The sequence below is a fragment of the Pseudorca crassidens genome, chromosome 6 (genome assembly GCF_039906515.1).
Source record: "Pseudorca crassidens isolate mPseCra1 chromosome 6, mPseCra1.hap1, whole genome shotgun sequence".
NCBI lineage: Eukaryota > Metazoa > Chordata > Mammalia > Artiodactyla > Delphinidae > Pseudorca > Pseudorca crassidens.
This window is the reverse complement of record NC_090301.1, coordinates 113,965,818-113,981,126: the sequence shown is the minus strand read 5'-3', so window position 1 is coordinate 113,981,126 and position 15,309 is coordinate 113,965,818. Positions and strand designations below refer to the sequence as shown.

Sequence of the window (15,309 nt, the reverse complement as noted above, 5' to 3'; positions counted from 1 at the left end):
AAAAACTGAAAATATAAACTATTCTTTTTTTACTATATCACCTGCAAGGCTGAATCACTGCATATTTGGATATACATCCTTAGTAAAAGTTTTCATCAAAAATGCAGTTCAAACATGTTATAACTTTCTATCTGCAATTTGTGGACTCCTGATTAGCCAGTCTATTTCTTTTTTTTTTTTTCTTTGAAGGAAAACACACATTTCACATATTTGTATACATCAATGATTCTATCCAAGATAGGTACAAATATTATTACTGATAATCAACACACATAATGGGAAAGAATACTGGAAAACAGAAGATAATTTGAGTATGTCATATTAGGTCTTCTTTCTCCAAATCTTGGAAGTAGGAATTACATGGAAATGATGATCCTTAAAAGACATTAATACTGAGCACTAGTATGCTCTAGAACAAATCCTTGGTGTTTTTGTTAATTTTTAAACTCCAGAGAGTTCCCAAAGATGTTGAAACAGTAGTGTTCATATTAATTTTTTACATATTTAATTTTGATGCCACCTACCTGAGGTGACTTTTTGCAACCATTTACAAATTCCTTTACTACCTAGGAAGTAGTAAATTCATTTTCATTCCTATTCTTTGATAAGCAAGGAAAACACTATAATCATGCAAAGACCGTCAAATATATGGAGTTATTTTTACCTGGGAAGTTTTGCTTTGACATATTTAAAACATATGTGAGACCCAATGAAATTTTTTAGGTATGCTGACAAATGATAAATTAAAAAAGCTATGTTAAATGTTTTGGTATTTTGCATGGAGCCCTGGTGTAGCATACAAATTATTAAAATACCTTACACAGCCTTCACATTTTTCGTCTATAGGCCATATCACTTGAGCCAACCATTGCCTCTATTCTACAGCCAAATGAATCAATGACATCAAAAATTCTGTTGTAACAGAAAACTGCTAGAATTAAAAATAAAGAAGTCAGCGAAAATTGAGATGTGAGGACTCTGAAGTGAACTAATTACAGGCATACCCCGTTTTACTGTGCTTCACCAATAATGTGTTTTTTACAAACTGAAATTTTCTGGTATCTCTGCATTATCAGATGACGGTTAGCATCTTTTAGCAACAAGTATTTTTTAATTAAGGTATGTACATTTTTTTATAGACATGATGCTATTGCCACTTAATAGACTACAGTATAGTGTAAATGTAACTTTTAAATGCACTGGGAAACCAAAAACTGTGTGTGACTCGCTTTACTGCGATATTCGCTTTATTGCAGTGGTCTGGAACAGAACCCACAGTACCTCTAAGGCATGCTACATTTATTTTTACTAAAGAGAATAATCACAAAAATGTATGTTGAAGTCAGTTGGTATAAATGTTCTTGTATGTTAGTCCTCTCAAATGTGAAATGTGGTGAGAGCAAGCAAAGGGTTGATAATCTCCCAAAATTTCCTACAAGAAATACAGAGAAAAATACATGTAATTAATAAGAGTAGTGGTTTGTAACTGGTTAACGAAAGTTTTTTTTAAACTACTGTTCTTGACTTAAGAATTTTTCATGTTCATATTATAACGTGATTTTAATTTTTAAGTAAATTATATTCTTAACTTTTTTTTTTTACCTTTACTGCCTTAGCAGTTTCCAAGGACTGCTCTGGAGGAATTCCTACTTCTCGGTCTCTCAGCAATTGCTGAATAAAATATGTTATATCTCGTCCTGCGATTGGAATGTGCTTAATACAGCTGCCAATCACATACCCTTCAGCCTAGATGAAAAAGAAAGTGTCAAATTTACTTTCAACGTTTTCAAAAATAAGTATCACCTAAATTAATCATTAAAGACCAATTTCTCAGATTACTGCATTTGTATCCTTAAGTATTGCTTTATCCCAGGAGAATTCTTCTAGTCTTTATTCCTCAACTGTATTCCTCACAGTTAACTTAGCATAGAATTTATAATACTGTACAGATATTATGAACAAGAATGAACAAAACTTATGAACAAAGCTTAGATTTATTCTCCTACTGATAAGAGTTTACAACCAAGACTGAAATGACTCAACAACAAAGAAATAGTGAGTTTCAGAAGTATTAAAGGTTTTAGATAACAGACTTCAAATAGGATATTAGTTTTAAATCTTCTATAATTTCAGCAAAAAATTTAGATTGCATTGTAAGAAATTTTATCATTAACCCACAAGCTGGCTATCATTTTCCTAATGAAGTAGGTACCAACTTCACAAGCCTGAGGCAGTCCATGTACCATCATAATTCCAAATAATTTAATTCTGCAGAATGAATTCATAAACTTACTAATACAACTCAGAAGTACAAAAATAATGTAGCAAAATTAAATTTCATTAACAACATAACATTCTTGTTTATGAAATGGTAAAATATTATTTGTAGTTAGACTGTAATAAATTAGAGATGTTTAATATGAGCCCTAGAGCAAAAACCACCAAAAAATAAATGACAATAACAAAGAAATATATAGCATAGCTAATAAGTCAATAAAAAAAGATAAACTGAAATTATAAAAAACAGTCCATTAATTCAAAAGAAGGCAGGAAAATCACAGGAATACCCAATTCTTAATATTCTTACTAAAACTCTTTCTTTTCCAAGTTGGTAACTCCTTTTTGCAAATTACCTATTCTAATATTAATTATCAAGATAATAATATTACTGCGTAATTGTGCAGATGTTAAGAAAAGACTCTGGTCAGGAAGAACAAGTTCAGATCCCAGCCCCATGACCTATGATTTGGTGATCTTAAGCAACTCAGTTATTTGCATTTTATAAATGAGTAAACTGAAGTCCTCAAAGGATAATATAATCTACAGCATAGATCTTGAGGCTTAAATGAGAATTTTAAATGAACATTTTAAGAATCTTTATGTATCTCTAAACAACATACATATATGCATTATTTAATCCTCAAAACAGTTCTATGACATAGGTCACTATTATTGTCCCATTTTGGAAAAAAAAGGGAAAAGAATATGTAGCACTAAGAAAGAAAAATACGCCAACTAAATTATAAAAAGCCATCAAAATGTTGGACACATCCTAATTTCCAAGATTTTAAAATATCCCCCAATGGCAATAAAATAAAATGTAGAATATCCATACAATGAAGTATTATTTGGCAATAATAAGAAATGAAGTACTATACATGCTACAACATGGATAAATCTTGAAACACTGGGCTATGTGAAAGAGGACAGTCACAAAAGAGTGACTCTAGGACTTCCCTGGTGGTGCAGTGGTTAGGAATCCACCTGCCAATGCAGGGGACATGGGTTTGAGCCCTGGTCTGGGAAGATCCCACATGCTGCGGAGCAACTAAGCCAGGGTGCCACAACTACTGAGCCTGCGCTCTAGAGCCCGTGAGCCACAACTACTGAAGCCCACGCACCTAGAGCCGGTGCTCCACAACAAGAGAAGACACGTCAAGACACGTCAATGGGAAGCCCATGCACCGCAACAAAGAGTAGCCCCCGCTCGCCGCAACTAGAGAAAGCCCGAACACAGCAACGAGGACCCAACACAGACAAAAATAAAAACAAACAAACAGAAACAAAAACCTGGTGACAAATGTTTTAAAAAGAAGAAAAAAAGAGTGACTCCATTTATATAAAATATCCAGAACAGGCAAATCTACAGAGACAGAAAGTAGACTAGTGGTTGCCAGGGGCTAAAGTTACGGGGGGACAGTGAATGCTAAAAGATACAGGGTTTCTTTTTAGAGTGATAAAAATGTTTTAAAATTGACTCTGGTAATGGATGCACTTTATGAATATACAATGAAACACTGAATGGTACACTCTAAATGAGTGAATTGTATGGTGTGTGAATTATATCACAAGAAAGTTTTTATTTTTTTTAAGAAAGGCAATTATTACTATTATGACATCAGAAGAATAAATTATGACATCTAATCCAAAAGTAGTCACTTGGAGGATGTAATCTTCAACAGAGGTTGCCTGATGCATTAAAAAGAGGAATAAGAATAATGAAAAAATAAAGTTCTAAATAATTTCATTCCTTACATGTTATTCAATATAACATAAAAATTACTTTAAAAGATAAACCTTTCTACATATATGCACCCAATAATAATCAGAATGAATTCAAGTAGTCATTTTTATCTATTAGACACAATAAAAAATCTAATTTGTCATTAAAAATTGGAAGCAGAAAGGCTTTGGCAGAAAAATGCTATCTCTCACAAATAATCCAATCTGATGCATTTTTCTTAACATGCTTGATTAAATCCAAACCATGAAGCACAATCACAACTTGAGCTTTTTAATTCAAAAACGTAATTCCCCAGAAGTCATTAATGGTCATGTACTTTCGACTAACTGCTATTTAGTAGATAACCTATGACCAGTACACAATCTGTTAATTAAGGATAAGAAAAACTATCAACTGGCTAACATACAAACAGACACATCCAAACTGGAAAACTGAGTTCCACATTTAAGACAAGAAGGGCCTATTTCCATTCCAGATACTCTAATTCATCATTTCCTAATTATGAATTAGAAACTATTTCTAATAATTTTCTAATTATTTTTAACAACCTAGAGCAAAAAAAAAAATCTGGAATTTGTTTACAAAGTTCTAATAATAATTTGAGCAAAACACAGCTACAGCTGAACAATGGTCAATAAAGTTTTTAAAAGGTGGCAATAATTCATATAATTTAACTTTTCCAGGTGTTATCTGATATCCTGTTCAGTAATTTTAAACTATCCTTACCACAGGGATGACATGAGTGACACCATCTCCACTGTCTATTACCGTACCGGTCAACGTCCGTTCTCCTACTTGTCTGGAGGTCCACGACGCAGCTAAGGCAAGAACAGCCTTGAACAAAAAGAAATATGATAGGCAAAAAAATAAAAACAAAGAGTTATTAGAAAAAATTTTTTTACTGGAGTACTTTATGCAATTTTAAATGTAGTATCTTTGGAAAGAGAATACACAAAATTAATTTATATTATACAATAAAATTGTTCACAACCTACATATTATTAAGACAACTTACAGGCTTACAGTAGTCTTTAGGGGCATGGTTACAAATTTTCGATATTTTAGTGGGGGCCGTTTTCCTCTTATACCCCCCCAAAATGTGGAAGACTAACATGAGATAGTATGGTACTAACATATGGAAGACTAACATGAGATAATACAGTACAGGGCTTAAAACTATGTTTATATAGCCTAGCCTGTAACATACCACAAAGTAAGGTAGAGAAGCACGCAACTACCAATCATCAGTTATTCAGTACATAGATGGCTATACTAAGTATCACTCATAAGATTAGCTCCAAATTTTCTAAGTGCAACATGCATTTAGGAATATGTAACAAGCTATTTAACCAGAAAAGGCCACTACACACTTCCAAATACTATGATTTAATGAGGAAAGCAAAGTTGATGAAATAATGTATTTCTATAAAAAATCTTGGCATAGGCAATAAAGTATAATTTTTTCTATTAAAAGAGTTTGCAAATTAAGAAATTAATGAAGCTAGTTCATTTTTTTAAAAATTACCTAAATTCCATACAAATCCAAGCCTCGAACAAGATAAATAACTAATTAATTAAAATCAGAACTAAGCTGGCTTTATTTTACCTACTTGCAATATAATAGCTGAAAGGGACCTAGAAAGGTAACTAGGCCATCCTCCTATTTTAACACAGGATCACACCATAATAACTGTGGGCTAACAAAACTACACAGTAATTTATATACTTTTTAAGCATTTGTGATATGCCAGGTATCACATTTGCTACGTTAAAAAACAAGTAAGAAGTAAGCTCTGATCCTGAGGGATGGGAGAGAAGCTGTTCCATACAGATATATACACAAATTAAATGCAATAAAATACTATGGGGATTTGTGATATACAGAATACAGAGGGGCACAAAGGAGGCAGTGGTCAAATATATGTAATGGTAAGTCTTTCAAAACAGACTACAAAAAAAGGACAAAGTGAATGTTACAAGGGTAAATGTGTACAGAAAATTCTTGACAGAGTAAATTCTCAATAACTATCAGTTCCCTTATTTCTGTTCTATAAAAGGTCTTGATTTATCCAAAAACCATTAACTTACTTCCTTTAACATTTCCCTTTTACTAACTAAATAGCTCCATTCCTCTAATACAATTTCTAAATTATCAGTTCAGGAGAGAACTATGATACGCTTTGAGGTTAAGAAAAATATACATATATTTTAAGAGTGAATTAAACCAGATTAAAATTTAAAGAGTCAAGCTTATTTTGACTTATAAACTTGCTTACTTACCTGTACAGCAATGTACAAGCCTGGAACATTGAAGGACTCAAACATTATTTCAGCAGTATATTCCCTGTTTTCTGGAGTATTCAGTGGAGGTTCAGTCTATTAAATTGAATAAGATTTTAAGTATGCAAGATAAAATTATTTTGATAAATTCATAGATAATTTTTATGTGAGAAATAATGTATTTTAAACATTGTATTTAAAAGTCATTAAACTCAGAGGTACAAAAAAAGACACACAGACCAAAAAAAACCAGTAGAGAACTCAAGCAGATCTGTATGTTTATATAACTGCTAGAGTATAAAACGGAAATGTTTACACAGTTTAAGATGTTTCTTCAGTTTAAGTTATGTGACTGCATACATCATGTCACTTAGAAACCTGCGGGTTAAGTCTGGGCCAGAACACATCCCAATGAGGCAAGAAAGGACCTAAGGAACAGCCCTCAAAATCCTGGACTTCATGTTTCACTTATGCCTCAGGAATACCTAAATCATTTTATATTACCAAAGCCTGAAACTACATAAGACATCATTCTTATTAATCTGATTTGACTATCCAATCCTTTTTGTTATCTCAAATATTTTAACTTGAAGGGCAAAAGTTTAAACTTAAGAAATACAGAAGAATTATCTTTTTGACCTTGAGGTAAGGAATGATTGCTTAAATTTAATGAACATAAATTGCAAAAGGAAAGACAGATAAAACTTAAATTCATTACAAATAAAATCTTTTTTTTTAACTTTAAAAGACACTATAAAATTTTTTTTAGAAAATTAACGAGGATTAGACTTTTTCCATATGTAAAACCTTTAACTTCTAAACTACTTGATGTGTTTAAACTTACTTAGGAGGGTTTTGGACTATGTTCAATAGTTTGAAGATAATTCAGTAAGAGTTACATATAAAATTAAGCAAACTAAAAACCAAGGCAGTTAAATTATAAACTCCAAGAAAAGCAGAAATTCTATACAAAATAAAATAAAATATAATCAGAAGACCTCACAAGGAAAATATACAAATAGCTAATAAGCACATGAAAAAGTACTCAACAACATCAGTCATCAGAAAAATGCAAATTAAAACCAAAATGAGAAAGTTTACCCACCCAACCAGAATGGCTAAAATTAAGAAGACTGACACATCAAATGCTGGATCTGGATACGTAACCAGATCACTAACACATAGTTGGTGGGTGTGCAAAAAGCTACAATCCCTTGGAAAAAGTTCTGAAAGTTTCTTATAAAATCAATCATGCATCTATCCTGTGACACAGCAATTCCACATCTAGGTATTTACACAAGAAAAATAAAAACATGTCCACAAAAAGACTTGTTTAAGAATGTTCACAGTACCCCAAAAATATTCACAGTAGTCAAAAACTTGGAACAGCTCAGGTGATTATCAACAGGAAAATGGACACGGAGGCATACAATGGAATACAACCCAACAAAAAGCAACAAATTACTTGTATGTGCAACAACATGGATGAATCTTAAGATTATGATGAGTGAAGTCTTACCAAAGAGCACAACTTGTACAATTCCATTTACATGAAACTCAAATATAAGCAAAACATGTATGTACTGGAAAAAATCTGAATAAGGGTTGCCTCCAGGGCATGGGGGCAGGGATTAACTAGAAAAGGGCATGAGATAACTTTCCAGGTTAACAGTAAAGCTCTGTTATCTTGATAAGGGTTTAGGTTACACAGATGTATAAATCTGTCAAACCCAGGGGATGAGCAAACTACATCATGCATCCTGAAGGCCAGATCTAGTCCACCACTTCTTTCTGTAAACAGAATTTTATTGGAACACAGCCATAGCCACTCATTTAAGTATTGCCTATGGCTGCTTCCTACTACAACAGCAGAGCTAATTAAGCAGCTGCAAAAGAGACCACATGGTCCACAAAGCCAAAAATATTTGCTAACTAGCTTTAAAGAAAGTCTGCCAATGCCCAGTCAAACCCATAAAATGGCAGGGTTAAGATATGTGATTTTACAGAATGTAAGTTTTATATAAAAGAAAAAATGTAAACAATAATAAACTCCAGTTGATGATAATGTATGCTAAAGTACTTAGGGGTGAAATGACTCCATCTGCAACTCATTTTGAAGTGATTAAAAAAATAAGATGGGGGCTTCCCTGGTGGCGCAGTGGTTGAGAGTCCGCCTGCCGATGCAGGGGACACGGGTTCGTGCCCCGGTCTGGGAAGATCCCACATGCTGCGGAGCGGCTCGGCCCGTGAGCCATGGCCGCTGAGCCTGCGCGTCCGGAGCCTGTGCTCCGCAACGGGAGAGGCCACAACAGTGAGAGGCCCCCGTACCGTTAAAAAAAAAAAATAAGATGGAGTGATAGAAGGATAACCCAATAGACAGATGTCCTAAAACAATTATAATAAAATTAATAGCTGACTCTAGGTTGTGGGTATATTGGGCATTCACTGCAAGGTTCTTTTCAATTTTATGTTCATGGTCCAACCATAAACAATATTCACAATCACAATAAAATATAAAATATTAAAAATATTAAAATATTAATTTAACCCAAAATTAAACTATGTCACAGAAAGAGGGAGAAGGTAAGGATTTTGTGTTAAGGAGGGGATCAAAGGAAAAGAACGAAATACTCATCTTACCTAGCAGGAAGTTAATAGACTGTCTAATATTTTAAAAAAACAAAAATACGGGCTTCCCTGCTGGCACAGTGGTTAAGAATCCACCTGCCAATGCAGGGGACATGGCTTCGAACCCTGGTCTGGGATGATCCCCCATGCCGCGGAGCAACTAAGCCCATGCGCCACAACTACTGACCCTGAGCTCTAGAGACCGCAAGCCACAACTACTGAGCCCACGTGCCACAACTACTGAAGCCCGCGCACCTAGAGCCCATGCTCCGCAACAAGAGACGCCACGACAATGAGAAGCCCATGCACCGCAACGAAGACCCAACTCAGCAAAGCAAATTAACATCAATAAATAAACAAACAAAAATACAAGAAATACATGATATAACTATCAAGAAAAACTCTTTAAAAATTTAAAGTGTTTGCCCGGGGGGAATCAAGGGTTCAAGGCTAGGGAGAGGTGAGGAAGGAAAATTTTAATTTAAATCTGATATTATAGCACTTGATTTTTTAACATTATGAACATGCATTGTTTTGGTTAAAAAAAAAAAAGAAAGAAAGAAAAACGTTTAAAAATTAAATTATATTGTAGTTTGTTACAAAGAATTACAACTGAAATAATAATCAGACCAGTTATTTTTTTAAAAAAGAAAGTGCCATGTTTCCAACTTTTTCCCCTGAAACTTACTGTTAAAGAAACTAAAGATGATACAGCTTTATAACAAAGTCTTTAGATACATGACAATTTAATAAACAAGAACGTATGTCCTATGAGTACAGATGCGATGAAAACATTCTCATTAAATTTCTTCAAAAATTTCCTCACAGGGCTTCCCTGGTGGCGCAGTGGTTCAGAGTCCGCCTGCCGATGCAGGGGACATGGGTTCGTGCCCTGGTCTGGGAGGATCCCACGTGCCGCGAAGCAGCTGGGCCCGTGAGCCATGGCCATTGAGCCTGCGCGTCCAGAGCCTGTGCTCCGCAACGGGAGAGGCCACAGCAGTGAGAGGCCCACGTACCATACACACACAAAAAAAATTTCCTCACAGAATTTAAAATTTGTACTTACCAAAAGAAAATAATGGTCTTCAGGTTCCGCCCTTAAATATTTAAAGATCACTTGCTCCATAAACCTTTCCATCAAGTCCCAATCTTCAACTATACCATGGCGGATTGGCCACTATTAAAACAAAAAATAAAACAGGAATTAAATCTTTACTAATATCAGAAAAAATCAAAAATAAAACAGATCATTAGTGAGTATTAGATGAGGATAGCATTTCTTAGGTGTGCTAATGACACGCAGATCATTAGAAGATGCATACTTAACTATTTAGAGATAAAAGAAATTATTTCTACAACATATTTTCAGATGTTTCAATTAAAAAACACAATGCAAATATATTAAAATGTTAAAAACTGTTCAATCTAGATGGAAGGTCATTGTACCGGTCTTTCCAGATTGCTAAAAGTTTTGTAATAATGGAAACGTAACCTATTAAAATTTAGCCTGTGAAAATTACAGGTTATGACAATTTGCTTGATCTTTATTAGCTCTTTCACAAGTATTTGTTGTGCGCCTAATATATAAAACACAGTTGGTAAGTATAGAGCAAGAATAACCATAAATCAAGCAAGCAAAATTTTATAAGACAAGTCATATGTATTTGTTATGGAACCATGATTCCAAAACTGAGCCCCAGGGTACTACAGCAAATTCTCAAAGACACTGCAAATATTTTACATTTTCCAGGGAAATCTGGTGATACTCAGAATCAGTTTGGCACTGCATACCTACTATTTTAAAGTAGTTCAGTTTCAACATCAGATCATACTAGATTCCCTTCAAGTAATATCACTTCTTTGAGAAAAGCTGGGTTGCCAGCAGTTGCTATGATGAAAACTAAATACCTCCCCAAAAAACCCATGTACAATAAGAGATGAGGATGGTGATGTGCAATCTGATTCCAGGTGTCAGAAACTGTGAAGTGCCCGACAGGCACATGCATCCTACTGGTAATTGTGATTATTTAACAATTAAAAATATGTTTTATTTTTTTCAAGTGGCTACTAAGTTGCTACTTAACAAACAGAACTGTTAGTAATTTCTTTCTAAGTGATGCTGTAAAAAATTTTACTGAGACACTAAGGGCACTGAGAAAGTTTGTGAATCTCTGCAATAAAATAGTTTCACAGCACATGTAACTGAAGATTAGTATTCTGAATATATGAAGACTTACTTAAGCAAAGTAAAAACGTAGGCATAAAACTTAAAAAAATATACAAAAGAAAAATAAACAAAAAAATACAGTTCCATGCACATAGTACAAATACACACCCAGTACTTAAGGCTGAATGCATTAGTGAAATAAATATCCTACAGTCCTCTCTACTCAATCATTAAACCTTTAATCTATTAATTCCTAATATCCACATTTCACCATAGCCTTCTAGATACTTTCTAAGTCATTATACTTAAAAAATAACTTTTAGTCCCCACTTTGCTTTAGGGAAGGAAAAAATGTACTACATCATTCATTTTATAACATTACTGGAACTGACATATTTTAATGTTCTAAGTGTTATTTATTCATTTATTCCTCATTTATTATTGTGCATCTACTATAACCATTGGCACAAATGCTAAGGACATGAACATCCTGCCATAAGGAGCTGTCCAGTGAAAGAAATAGATATAAACATAACCTTGTAAGTTTTTAAGGAAATAAAGTACCTAGGACAAGATGATCAACTTGGCTTCAGAGGGAAAATGGGAAGGCTCCTATTCCTCTATGACTGAGGAGGTCGTATCTAAGCTGGGTCTTAAAGGAGCAACCTTGTTAGTTTTGTTTTCAGGGGGTGGGGTAAATAGAGAATAGAAACAAATATATACAAACACCGCAATAATATACAAACACAACAGTTATCGATGAAAAACACGTGTGCCTTTAGGGAAAGGGGTGTAGACAGATAGATCAGTTCTACATGAAGGGGACCAGGTTCTCAAAAACTATTACTTGCCTTGTATTTGGGTTTTATTCTATAAGAAACAGATCATCAGTAGAAATTTTCAAGCAAGGTATAAACAAGAATAGCTTTGATTTTTAATAAGATTATTATAGCAGCATTGGGAAAGCTGAAATGAATCTTAAAAGAACCAAGGAAGAAAGACAAAGAGCCCCAGTTGTGGTGTAAATAACGCTAGGCCAGATTCAAGATTTCTGTCACTACAAGGGAAAACTCAAAGATATAATCACTAGGTTTCTAGCTCTAGAGTCAGGATGGCAAGGATCTATTAATTAAGACACAAAAGTTGTGTTTTGTCTTATCTTGGAATAAGCAAGGGTAGAGTATATGTAATAAATTTTGTTTTGAGTATATTAAACTCAAGAGCCAGGTAGTAGGTAGGTGACAGTAGGTACTTGGAAATGGGGTCAAGGAATTGGAAGTAGAGATGTAGGCTGTGGTTGTTGATGAAGGTGTGGATGAGACCACCTAGAGAAAGTCTCTAATAAAGAAATAAAAGAGAATCAAGGACAGTACCTGGGAAATACTGACATTTGAGTAGTAGGCAAAGGATAAAGAACCAGTGACAGCAGGGGAAAAAAATAAACAAGTAATAAATAAAAAGAATAGTCCAGGGATTCCCTGGTGGCGCAATGGTTGAGAGTCCGCCTGCCGATGCAGGGGACACGGGTTCGTGCCCCAGTCCGGGAAGATCCCACATGCCGCGGAGCGGCTGGGCCCGTGAGCCATGGCCGCTGAGCCTGCGCGTCCGGAGCCTGTCCTCCGCAATGGGAGAGGCCACAGCAGTGAGAGGCCCACGTAGCGTAAAAAAAAAAAAAGAGATCCAGCAGAGTAATCTTGTGAAAGAAAGACAAATCAAGAAGGATGAAAATTATTACAGATAATTGGATTTAACAAAGAGCTTATCAAATAATGAGACCAAATAAGAAGTTCAGTTTTAAGAGAGGAAAATAAAACAATAGCTAAAATGCTGAGGAAAGAAGGTAGGATTGAAAGAATTTTTGTCGTTTGGGTGTGTTTGTTGCATTTGGAAGACATGAAAATGTTTAAAAGAACAGAATCGATGCAGAGGAACTCTGGCCTCTCAGCTCACCGACTTCATCACATTCAAAGGTGTCTTTTCCATTTTGGCCACAGTTTAGATCATCACTATCATCTCTAAATCCCTGAAATGCAAGTACACCCCTCTCTGATCACAATTTCTTATCCTTCTAGCATACTCCAGCACCTCACTATATCTCTCGCGATCACAATTAGACTTGCAGTCCGCTGGTTGTTGTAATTCTTCCCTCGCCAAAAACCATCCCCCTCACAACACACACACACACACAGTTTAGATTTTAGGCCCCATCACTTTGACTATTCATACTTCCTCTTGTCATTCCATCTACCAAAACCCAACTCAGCACAGTCCTACCCTAAACTTGCCTATACCCAGAATGCTGATCACACAAATCACACAGAACTGGTTGATAAAACTAAGAATTCGTAACTGCTATTCCCAAATGGACCTAAATTTACCTGGCAAGCCTTTGTTTCCCTACTCTGTTATCCACAGTGATGATTTTAAATATTCTCCCTATCACTCAGATTTCACTTTCTCCCCGCTATTTCCTGGGCAGCAGAGATAACATCACCATGTATTTCACAAAGAAAGCAGAAGCCAACAGTCAGGAATCCAACTTTTCTTCACCAAATCTATAAAACTGATTCTATACTTACCTCTTTTTTCTTTTTCATTTTTTATAATGTAAGAGATCCTCCATATATCAATTAGATCATCTGGATTCCATCCCTTTAACTTTGTCAAGAGCCCTGTATTATACTCCACTTTCCTGTCACTTTAATCTCTTTTTCTAATGACTCTTTCACACTAGCATTTAAGCATCTCTTCCACCTCACTGAATATTACTGTCATTTTTTCCTTGTCATTCATAATCCAATCTACTTTAATCCAGCCTCACTGCTCTTCTAAAACTATTCTTATTAAGGTTATAAATGACATCCTTGTAGCTAAAGACAGCAAATAACCTATGGGCTCTAGCTTACTTGGTCGCAGCATCCCACACTCTTATTTCTCCTTCCTGTTTACCCAGTCTCTCTAACTACGCCTTCTCAGTCTCCTTTGTAGGCTTTCCTCCTCCATCCAAACCTAAATGATGCGTTGATCAGGCTCTGTCCTAGGCCTATCCCTATGGAATCTTACCCCTTCCAAAGGTAACTAATACCTTCTAAATGTTTATCCCCAGTTCTGTCTTGTTTCTAAGCTCCAAGAGCCAAATATTTGTATAACTACAAGCCACTTATAATTATTTCTTCAATGGCTTCCTTTCCACCAATTATAATAGACTTGAAGTCAGGAAAGCCATTTTTCTTATCTAATCTCAGCACTTTGTAAAGTTGTTTATACATGGTAGCTGTTTATTAATGAAATTACTAAAACGGAAGAAAAGAGGGACCAAGGAAGAAATGTGCAAATTAGGTAAAGTCAATTTGAATAGTGTTTCCCTTTTGGTGCAGGTTGGGTAGTGACTATGGGAGCAGACACAAGGAAAGCATCTGGGTTACTAGACTTGTTCTATGTCCTGAACTTTTATGATTACAGTCACAAAAAATTTTCAACTGTGTAACTAAGCCTTACCTATTTTACTGTATATAAATTATACCTCAATAATAAGGGAAAAGGAGGAAGAATGGTATGGAACAAACAAGAAAGGGAAAAAGATAAAAAGGAGGAAAGAGAGTGACACTTCCAGATGACATAGGCTTCAAAAGGGCAGAAAGCGTGGGTCTGAATAAAGACGGGAGGGAAATATCTCGAGGTGTGGCGATGTGGAGGCAAGAGAAAGCCAATCACATTGATGATTCTGAGATGGAAAAAGTAAATACTGCTCACCTGAAGGGGCTAAAATCTTCCTCTTGGGGAAAAAAAACCAGTACAGTCAAAGCAAGGCTGGGAGGAGCCACAGAGAAGAAGAAATTTCTATTGTGAAGAGGTTGAGGGTATTAGGCTTGTAATTGACTGAAATTCCAAGTGGCACAATTATAGAACAAACTAATTTTTTGAAAGAGAATGTTATTTATATTTATACAAATCATTAAAATATACCTTTGTTGCATATGTAGGTTTTTCTATTGCTTCATCACCAATGAAGAAGTCTAGGTCATCAACACCTTTCATCACCCTCCTTTGAGCTTGATCACCCACTTTTGCTGACTCCTTAATAGCAATACCTTTAAAATAGAAGTTATTTATACATGTCAAAAATTGTATTTTTTTCAAGTGAGACAAATTTTTCACTTGTATTTCTTCCGTAATAAAGTGTTACTAAATAGAACATGATCTAGTATAT

The 15,309-nt window shown here is 34.9% G+C and overlaps 1 protein-coding gene across 1 annotated transcript in view; it reads right to left on the bottom strand.

Annotated features, from left to right (window-relative positions):
• Positions 1-15,309, bottom strand: part of ACTR3 (actin related protein 3) — a 57,746-nt gene that overhangs the window by 17,679 nt on the left and 24,758 nt on the right. The window contains exons 3-7 of the mRNA XM_067742147.1: positions 15,066-15,190; positions 9,999-10,109; positions 6,305-6,400; positions 4,751-4,858; positions 1,603-1,746 (exon numbers count right to left, since the gene is read on the bottom strand). Coding sequence (XP_067598248.1) covers positions 1,603-1,746; positions 4,751-4,858; positions 6,305-6,400; positions 9,999-10,109; positions 15,066-15,190 — 584 coding nt within the window. The remainder of the gene's footprint in view (positions 1-1,602; positions 1,747-4,750; positions 4,859-6,304; positions 6,401-9,998; positions 10,110-15,065; positions 15,191-15,309) is intronic.